General features: G+C 41.9%; 1 protein-coding gene across 2 annotated transcripts; it reads right to left on the reverse strand.

Moving 5' to 3' along the window:
* Window positions 1-1952: 1952 nt before the first annotated feature.
* On the reverse strand, window positions 1953-7834 carry npy8br (neuropeptide Y receptor Y8b). 2 transcript variants are annotated; one of them, XM_012849456.3, is made up of 3 exons: window positions 7644-7834; window positions 7228-7415; window positions 1953-4433 (listed from the first exon to the last, which is right to left on the reverse strand). In XM_012849456.3, exon 3 carries the CDS (start codon window positions 4283-4285, stop codon window positions 3182-3184), a length of 1104 nt encoding a protein of 367 aa, XP_012704910.2. In that variant the 5' UTR covers window positions 4286-4433; window positions 7228-7415; window positions 7644-7834; the 3' UTR covers window positions 1953-3181. The 2 variants fall into 2 exon arrangements, with proteins under 2 accessions (XP_012704910.2, XP_012704911.2); XM_012849457.3 differs by lacking the exons at window positions 7228-7415; window positions 7644-7834 and adding an exon at window positions 6320-6338 and having other exon boundaries at window positions 1953-4161.
* Window positions 7835-10107: the final 2273 nt, after the last annotated feature.

Raw genomic sequence — 10107 nt, forward strand, 5'->3', positions numbered from 1 at the left:
ACACCATGTGTGTTTTTCCCCTGTTTGTTTATATAATTTTACGGTTAAAATGCCTCCATCCAAATTTAAATTGATCTAAAAGGCTTCATGCATTTCTTCAGGTGGTGACCAAATTTAACGGTATGTCTGAGTCATGTCCCTGGATGGTAATATGCAATTATTTTTTCTTGTTTTAAACATTATTTAAAATATTCAAAGTGTTGGTGTGTAAACTCCACACTTAGATATGTTCAGCATTTAAAATTGCAAATATCTTTTTTTTTTTTTTATCCAATCAGTATCTTAATAATTACCTGTTAATTAATTAATTGCAATTCTTATATACTTATTTTATGAAAATAATGGGCTTTTAACATCTGTACATATGTACTAACTGCAATGTCCTCTCCTAAACCATCAGCTATACCTGAATCAGTTGTCAAAAATATTTTTCTTTTAAAAAGAAAGTAAAAAAACCTTGAATCTTCTCACCTTTAGTCACACTACGTTCACAAGCTTCAGTACATTCTATGCCGATTTTATGTAGCAAACCAAAAATAGTTGTTCACAATTGTGAGGTGGAAAAGGATAAATAAATTAAAAAAAAAATCAAAATCAAAAAGGTTTGGCAGGCAGTTCTATTCCCCACCTTTACTTTGACAAAGCCAACAAAAACCTAACAAAAGCCTTCAGAAGGGATTTTATTCATAAACATTAGTAAACAGAACTGCTAGCATAAATCCAGCTGTTCCGGGACGCCCTCCGAGGTTTGCTGGAGAACATTAGTAAACAAACAGCATCAAGAAGACCAAAGAACGCAGCAGACAGGCGAGGGGTGGTGTTGTGGGGAGGTTTGGGGTTCGGCTGCGTTAAAAACAATATCCCAAGCTTTGGACTGAGCATTGTTCAATTCATCATCCAAAAAAGAAAACTGTGTGAAAAACCACAAAATAAACAGGCTTAGCAGGGACTTATCAGTGAAGCAGTCAAGAAGGCCGCGGCCTCCTTGGTGGAGCTGTAGAGACCCACGGCTCGGGTGGAAGAATATGTTAACAGGGTAACTAGAAAGGCTTACACATAACCCACGGGAACAGAAAAATATGGTCAGGACATTTCATATTTCACAAAAACCCAACTACAGGATCCACTGCAGCATTTTCTAGGTCAGTGGATTATAGAAAACACATATCTGATCAATCATTCAATATTTGTCGGATGCCGCATAAGAGAAACGTTCTGAGTCGAGAACAAGGGAACTCCCGAAGCAGTGCTGAAAGATCACACAATGTCACTTTGTTCTTGCAGCTTTGGGAAAAAGAACACATTTCTTTGTTTTTCTGGCGTACTTACAGGCCTTTAGTCGTGCATGCCACAAATCTGGCCTTTACAGAGTGGCAAGAGGAGAGCCACTGTTGAGAGAAAGCCATATAATGTAGTGTGACACAGGCCATGTAGACAACTCAGGAAACACGTGGAAGAAGGTGCTCTGGTCAGATGACACCAAAGCTGCCCGTTTTGGACTGAATGCAAAATCCTGTGGCAGAAAAGTAAAACTGCACAATCTAAACATGCAATTCCCACAGAAGCCGGTTAGGGTCAATGGGAAGATGAACGGGGCTGAACACAGGACATCTGTTAGGACCTGCAAAAGATTTAAAACTGGGGTGTAGGTTCACCTTCCAGTAGACCCTGATAACGCAGACAGAGCTACAACGCTATGGCTCAGATTTAGGCATATCCCTGTGTTAGAATGGCCCAGTCAAAGTGTAAACCTAGACTCAATTGAGAATCTTTTGGAAAGTAGAAACTTGTTGTTTACAGGCACCATCCATCCAATTTAAGCTTGAGCTCATGTATCCCCTCACAACTAAGCACTATCTTCTCTCAAAAAATCCAAATCCAAATATAATACCTTGAAGTTTGTGACTGTAACAGGACGAAATGTAAAAAAAAAAAAAAAAAAAAAGACACTGTAAATTAGGGTACAACTTTAATAACACAGTTTAGATTGTAGGCCCAGACATTTTTTATTATTATTATTATTATTTTGAATTCATAACCAAGGGTGCAAAATTGCTAGTATCCGGTTAAAACACGGTGTAATGGATTTTATTGTTTCAATGTAACATAGTTCTAACCCAAATATTACAACACAGGTTTTTTTTTTTTTATCAAAGAAGATAACGTATACGATTTAATGCAATTAAAAATGCACAAAGTGTCTAACAACAGGTCACCGAGAGATATTTGCTAGGCTACAAAGTGCTCTTTACTTTAGACCACGCCATAAACTATAACTCTGTCATGTGACACATATACAGCAGAGGAGACCTGCTCTGACAGAGTCCTTTACTGTCACTTTTATTTTGTTTTATTGCAGCTGATATACGATTTCTGTATGGCACATTTTATGGCAGATGCTATCCCCCCCTCCCCCCCCACACACACACATACACATATATATATATACAGGCTGGGGTCTAGAGCCTGGCTGACAGCGCGGGACGTTTACCGCTCCAGCCGAGGTTGTCTGAGAACCACTGTTACAGCACTGGTGGTGATTTTAGATAATAATAAAAGCATTAAGATGGTGCCACTATATGGACTGAATGAGCCACATCTAAAGCACTAATACTGACCCTTCAGCTAGGTGATAAGCTTCTCAGATGATAATCATTAACACGCCGCCGTTTACAATCCCCTTGATATTTTTCATCAGTCCCATTTAACATAAGGTAACTGGACTGAAAGGTACATGTGCTTCGTTTTCTCCAGTACTCGATGGTCGTTTGCGCACATTTACAGCCGTTTAAAGATCGGACGTCCTCTGGTGACTCCGGACTTCAGAATAGATGTCGAGGCTTTTACAGAGAAAACATGTTTAAGAGTTTAAAGGCTGTCTATTCACCTGTAGGGTCCGTACACCGTATGCCCATGTTAAGTGTCCGGCAGCAGTTCAACTTGCACCAACCTTTGCACCATTTGTCATCTACTTCCTCTTTAGCGGGAACCCTCTCTGTATCCGGAAAACTGTGCCAGACCAATGAACTGTCCACAATTTTGCTTTTCAGTCCCTTATAGATTTTTTTTTTACTTTTCAAAGAGTCAAAAAAGAGAAAGCACAAAAGCTCCAAAGGATGGCACAGTTTGGGGTAAGGTGCCCTCTTCCTACTAAATCTATGTCCTGTTCTTGGAGCGTGACTTATGAGTTATTGGTGATAGATCCATTACTGAAGACAGACCCTTTGGTTACCTCTGTGCTGACGGTGGAGAGGGGCACGATTTCATACCTGTCCACCGCCCCCCAACAGCGACAGCGCAACACAGTGGACTTGAGCTGCTTCTGGAAGTTGCTGTTGAGGAACCCGTAGATGATCGGGTTGACGCAAGTGGAGACCATCGCCGCGAGGTGGCAGAAGGAGAAGATGATGTCATGTCCGCAGGACGGGATGGCCTCGTGGTTCCAGTCGAACACCGTGTTGAAGACGTTGAGGGGGAGCCAGGAGAGGGCGAACGCCACCACGATGGAGATCAGCATGGCGTTGATCCTCGTGGAGCCTTTGTTCTTCTTGTGAGTGGTGTTCCTGCCGCGCTCCACCATGTCCTTCCTCCGTCTCAGGCGCAGGTAGATGTGCAGGTAGCAGACCAGGACGAGCGTGAGAGGGAGCAGGTACTGGAAGACGAGCAGGGAGGTGGTGTACGCGCGGCGCTTCTGAACGGAGGGCCACAGCTCCATGCAGATGAGGTGGTCGCTGACAGGGATGGGGAGGCTGAGGTTCTGGAAAGGCAGGGTGAGTACGCTGTACTTCAGGAAAGGCACCGAGATCAGACAGGCCACGGTCCAGGTGAGCGCCACCGCCACGTAGGACTGGCTCACCAGCGGTTTCCAGCCGGTGGGATGGACGATGAGCTGGTAGCGCTCCATGGCGATGAGGACGAGGGAGAAGATGGAGACAGTGACAGAAATGCACTGGATGAAGGGCGTGAGCTTGCACATGGTATCTCCGAGGATCCACTGGTCCATCAGCGTGTAGATGATGGTGACCGGCAGGCATATGATGCACATGAGAATGTCAGAGCAGGACAGGTTGACGATGAAGATGTTGGTGACGTTTTGCATCTCCTTGTGCCGCATGATGACAAACACCAGGCAGGAGTTCCCAATGAGGCCCACGGCCATCACTGTGCTGTAAGCAATGATAAGGAAGGTGGTGCCGCCCACTGAGAGCGAGCAGTCCTCAGTCGACTCCCACGGTATCTCTTTCCACAGGGCGTGGTTGTAGTTGGTGCTGTGCTCCAGCTCCATCGCGCCGCGTCTCTCGGCTCCCGTCAGAGAAAGGCGACTAAATGGATTCACTTTGTCGAACTTGCTGTTATAGCTTCGCTAATTTTATTTGCGCATTTCAGCGTCTCATGATCCATAGTTTCAGGCTCGTGTTCGTCTTCTTTGTGGCCTAAAAAAAAAGGAGAAATCAGTTTATTTGAAACACATTTGAGACTAAGTTTCTCAGAGGAGCAAAAATGCAGTGACTGCAGCTGTATCAAATGAGCACATGTGATTCTGCTGGTTCGGGTCGGGTTTTAATGCCTTCTAACATTTTTTTTTTCTGTTGTTGTTGCTGCTCTGCATGGGGCTGTTTACCTGAATCAACCCACACTGTTTTTTTTTGTTTTTTGTTTTTTTTTCAGAACCTCTGAAATATCCCGTCATAATGTTCCTACAGTTTAAAGTGCTTTTAATGAGGTGAAGAAGAAAGTGATTGAAGTTTTCTCTGTTCTTATGAAGCAAAACGTGACACAGCGCTGCCCCTCCCCCGCCTCCTGCTGCTCACTGTCGATCAGCTGGCTGAAAGAAGGCTGTGACACTTTTCCCTTGCTTATAACAATGACATATTTTGGACGTTTGGAAATATTTCTGGTCACTAAAAACTAAAATAAAATGTTATGTAGCGGAAACAAAAACACAGTGGAAACAGTAACAGTCTTTTCTTCTCCATCGTCATAAAGTCCTCACTATTCTCCTTGACCTCAGCATATTGGTCACTAAAGCTGTTGTGGACACAGAAGACATGGAAAGTCCATCCAGCTGGCCAAATATATTATCAGCAAGATTAGCTTTGATAGATTGCACCAATATAATAGGGAACCAACATTGCACCCATGCAGTTTTTTTTTTGCCATTGTAATATTGCACATACAGGGTTGAAATTCAAATTATTGTGCACCTCTATTCTTAATACAACTAAAAATAAGATAATTACTCTATTTATGCATCAAAACAATTGTCCCTAACCACTATTTGATTTTTACCAAGTCCTGTAAAAAAGTGCATCTCAGAACATAATGTTTACTCATACATGTATGTACTAAAAATGGTGAACGCATCAATTGAATAGGATTGGAAGAAAATCTGTTTTTCCACATTCGGCTTGCTGGTCACCAATCAGAGCCAATTGTAAGAAAATTGGTTCTAATCTTTTAGCTGATGGATCGCAGCATCTCTAAGGACAACAACAGGCAAGTCGTAATGTTTTTTTTTTTTCCCTTCCTTCATAAACAGCCGTACAGGTGAAATGGATATAATTCAGTACAATAGGCACTTGAGAACTACTGCTAAATTTAACAGGTTTTTACATTTTTACTAAGGTTTATACAGCAAATTAATTACATTTTGTATTAACAACGGATGGATGGATAACTTTATTATAATTGTACTAGTCAATGTGACATATCGTAGCAGCAGGAATACATATTTTAGATAAAAGCAATTGGATCATGAGATACATTTAGTCTGAGTACCAAGAAACCCTGCTATTTTTACTCAAGGTTATCATACTGTGAGGATCTCATACCGGCCCATGCCTAGCTGCTGCTATGTATTTTAGAGACAAACGTCATTTTGTGCAGAGAGGCAATGGATTTACTATTAGAATAATGGGACATATATGATGGAAATGAACAAGGTTTGTATGCAGATGTGAGGCCGCGAGAGGGGAACACAGATTTTCTCTCTGCTTGAGTGCAGACTATAAGAATAACTGATGCACTCATGGGAGATCATCAAGAAAGCAAAGCAAAACAAAAGAACCAGATTTTGCAGCATTGCTATAATAGCCCACTGATTTAAAATTTCCATCACAATAACGGGGATAATCATTGCACTTTCCCCGACAATCATTTCCTATTGCTGTATTTCTTCCCTTTGATAGTGAGCATTTATTTTGTTTCTCCCCAGAAACGAACGCTGTTCCCGGTCGCACCAGATCCCACCCATGTGTGGCAGCACATGTGGTCTTTACAGGCACCCACAGTATAAACATCACATAAATACAGTTTCAACAAACCAGGGCTGAGAGCATATGAATATTATGCGCAGATATCCTTATTTACGTGCCCATTTCTAAGAGTGCACGCACAGCACTAAAATCATTACTGATAGGCTGATATGATTTGCCCATGGCTCCATTCCCCCGTATTAGTCGTTTTGCAACACAGCTATGCAAACAGAATTATATCTGCAGGATTTATCATATTTAACAGATGACTCCTTAACGATGATAAATGTTGACAGGTGGGACATTAATGGCTTGTGGCCGTCTCTGTTATGAGCTGTAATGACCTATTAGGATGTGCTGTTTCATTTGTGGTGATTAGACTGAGTGTTCCTCATCAAAGAAGTACGCGCACAAAACAAGTTAGAGTACCATTTAAAATCCTCCCATCGAGAGACAGGAAAAAAAAAAGAAAGAAAAGAAAACAATCTGGAGCTTAACCTGGCCTATTTTCTGGCTGTGTGACTGGCGCTCGCACGCTGCAGCCTTGATGCTGAATATTTGTAGCAGAATTTGGACATTTAAAGCGATGCAGTGCTGTGTGTTGTGTCTGCTGCTGGCAGGAGTAGCAGTGTAAGCAAGGAAATTTACAAAAGCAGTCACCTGAAGCTTAGAAGATTGCACTTGTAATTTTCGCAAAGGAATAGAACCTGCAGGGGGGAAATATACTGCTAAAATAATAATAATAAAGGGACTTGGAGTTACACTGTGTTGTTTAAGTGCTCCCTTTAATTTTTTTTTAGCAGTACAGTTAAATAAAGAGCAAAATTTAATTTAATTTTTTAGTTTTTGATTTTTTTTTAAAGATTTTTTTCTTGATATAGGCTATATCAAAGAAATCTAATTTGAAGTAAGCATCAAATACAAGAGGCGATGGACAGCGAGGCGAGTCTCGGCTGCTGCGCGTGTGACCTACCCGTCTTCCTGGATCCACGCCACGGTGTTGTCTCCTCGCTGTGGGGCGGACCTTTTTAAAGCTCCGGGGCAGATATGGGACACCCCTGAGTCAGGGAGGAGACGCAACACTATTTCCACTTCACCTGATGGATGGCCGCTGAACGGGAGCCACTTGCTCTCCACTTTTAGAGAGCTGTGCGGAGAAGACTGTGATGATCAGAGGTAAAACAGAGAGGACAGGTCCCGAAATTAATGGCAGTAGTCTAATTAAAGGTAAGTCTCCATATGCACCGGGGGACAAAAAAAAAAAAAAAAGCCCTAAGGTTTATGGTGGTGTTTATTATAAACAGATTAAAGCCCATTTAAACCAATGGTAAAATGTTCATTTATAATATTTTTTTATTATTATCGGCCAAATTAGCTGTGTTGTCTTACCGCCGCGTTCTTCTCCTCTGGGGACTCTGCTGTGCATCAGGTGAGTTGTGTCGGAGGAGCAGAAGGTGTGTGTCCTGCCAGGATCCCGGACAGGAGCTGAGCTTTCTCTTAAAGCGCCCTCATCATGCCTCCGACTCTGGCGGGGATGTGACTGACTGGGAACATCTTACATAATAACTTCTGCGAGGCACCGGCGCGCGCGCGCGCCCGCCGTGAACACGCGCGGCGCAGCCGCTCGTTGCGCGTGCGCCAGAACACGGTGGGGCCAATGAGGAAATGGAGTTGCCTGAAATTTGCAGGCTGAGCATGGTGCCGTTCACCCCACCTGAAGACCAGAGAGGTATCAGTGAAGACGTCAGGGGGGGAAAAAGGGGGACATTAACTTAAAATATCCCGAATGAGAAGGCGCTTCATCATCCAGCTAATGTAATATTTACATAGGTACTACTTAGTGTAGCTACAGCAGTGAATTAAACCATATTTTGTCAGCTGTATACGTTATCTTCCCCCTAATCAACCTCTTAGACTAAATACACTTTAAAAGCACAGCTTTGGTCCTTTTAATCAAACATTTTGACCAAGACCAGAAGAAGCCTCGTTATTCTTTTATTTTCCTCATTAGACTTCCATTTTGAACAGACTGGTTTGAACTAAATCTAAGTCAGTGGGCTGTTTAAATGACTTTCCTTCACACTAAGCATAGGTGTGTGTTCATACATGTGTGAGTGCCTAAGTTAAGGCTAAATTTTATACAAAGTTGTGATGTGGCCCAAACATTTTCTTTTTCTGAAAACTAACACCCACCTTGATGTTTCATCCCTCTGTTTAAGGATCCGATATGAGGATGCAGCTGCGTGTAGGGCTGTGTGAGAGAATAATCTGACTGGATCCGGCTGAGCCAGTCACCTTGTTCTTTGACAACCCAAAACTTATTTTACATCCTCCTCCTGGATATTTCTCTCAAATTCTGCATCAATTCATCGGCCAACCCTTTCTAGTCACTTTAACTCATATGATGCTTCCCTATCTTTACCTTTCTGTTTAACGATTTATCTATAACTGACTATCTACATTTCTATCCAGGCACATGCACATACATTTTTGGGAGGCATGGTGCTCAAGGCAAAATAAGGGCACTCGTTGACAAAAATTATTCCTAAAATGAAAAACGCTGTAGGATATATGTATTCAACTATTTTATTTTATACTTTTGGTTAACCCAATCAAAACACCTCTAATCAAGTTAGGCAACTCAAATAACCAAATGGAATAAATAAATGAATAACAGGCAAAAGCAGAAAGAAAAAGTCCATATTGTGCATACATTTAAATAAACAAATAGTATATTAAATAATCATCGAAAAATATTGTAACTTAAGACTCCTCAAGACTCTGCTCTGAATAAACTAAATAAATCATATAAAATACAGCTATTTACAAAGGAGGCGAGGCTCTCTACAGAGGTAATGGGAGCAGGAGTGTTCAGGAAGTATTAAACTAATAATATACCATTATCAGTATCACTACACCTCACTGGACTGTCATGTAGGGCAACTTCAAACCTACAAACCTTACGTTTTAAATCAGAAACCCACTTTAACTTAAAAAGTTAATCCACATTTTAAATCAGAAACCCACTTTAACTTAAAAAGTTAATCATCGGTGACTTTAAAATATTTGCAAACATTTCACAGAATAGTACAACTTTACATTTAAGAAGACACATTTGTCTATTAACATGCCCAGCCTCCAATCACTGAGCTTCGGACATTTGTCTAGTTACTTTACTCCGCTTTTGGTACAGGTCCCATGCATTTTTTGCTGTCCTTGCAGTGCCTGTTCAAAAACCACCTGCGACTAGCAGTAGGGAAAAAAAAGGTTTTACACACTTCCTCGCAGTTAGGATTAAAGTCTCCCCTATCTGGACTGGAGTCTGCTAATTGCAGACCACTGTCATATTTCATGTCCCATTGTATGAAAAGGCAAATATTTCCAGCGGTTGTGACTCCTAGACGCCTTACACCCCCAACCTTTTTCCTTTTTTAAAGGAAAAGTTGTGCCAATAGCCACGTAATGTTTTCGGTGGTGATATAATGTTAAGTTTTGTGCTTACGGATTGCACAAACACTGTCATTACCTCTCTGTCTGATACTGCTGGATGAAACACTGCATGAGGGATAAGGGAATGAGGGATGGGCAGGGCGGGGGCTTGTCCACGCTGTGGATCAGGTCGGGGCAGAATTCCCATAACAACTCGAATAAATTCTCCTCCGATTTCATAACACCTTGGGGGAATTGATGACAGAGTGCATCGTTTTTAGATATTGATAAATGGAGAAAACCTTTGCTTCCAACAGAAAGGGTGTTTTTCTTATCCAGGGGAAAAGGGCGGGTGCTTGAGCACCACCAGGGGTCCATCTGAGCATGTGCCTGTATCTATCTGTCTCCACACTAGTGAAGACAG

Source organism: Fundulus heteroclitus, chromosome 12 (assembly GCF_011125445.2).
Source record: "Fundulus heteroclitus isolate FHET01 chromosome 12, MU-UCD_Fhet_4.1, whole genome shotgun sequence".
Classification (NCBI taxonomy): Eukaryota; Metazoa; Chordata; class Actinopteri; order Cyprinodontiformes; family Fundulidae; genus Fundulus; species Fundulus heteroclitus.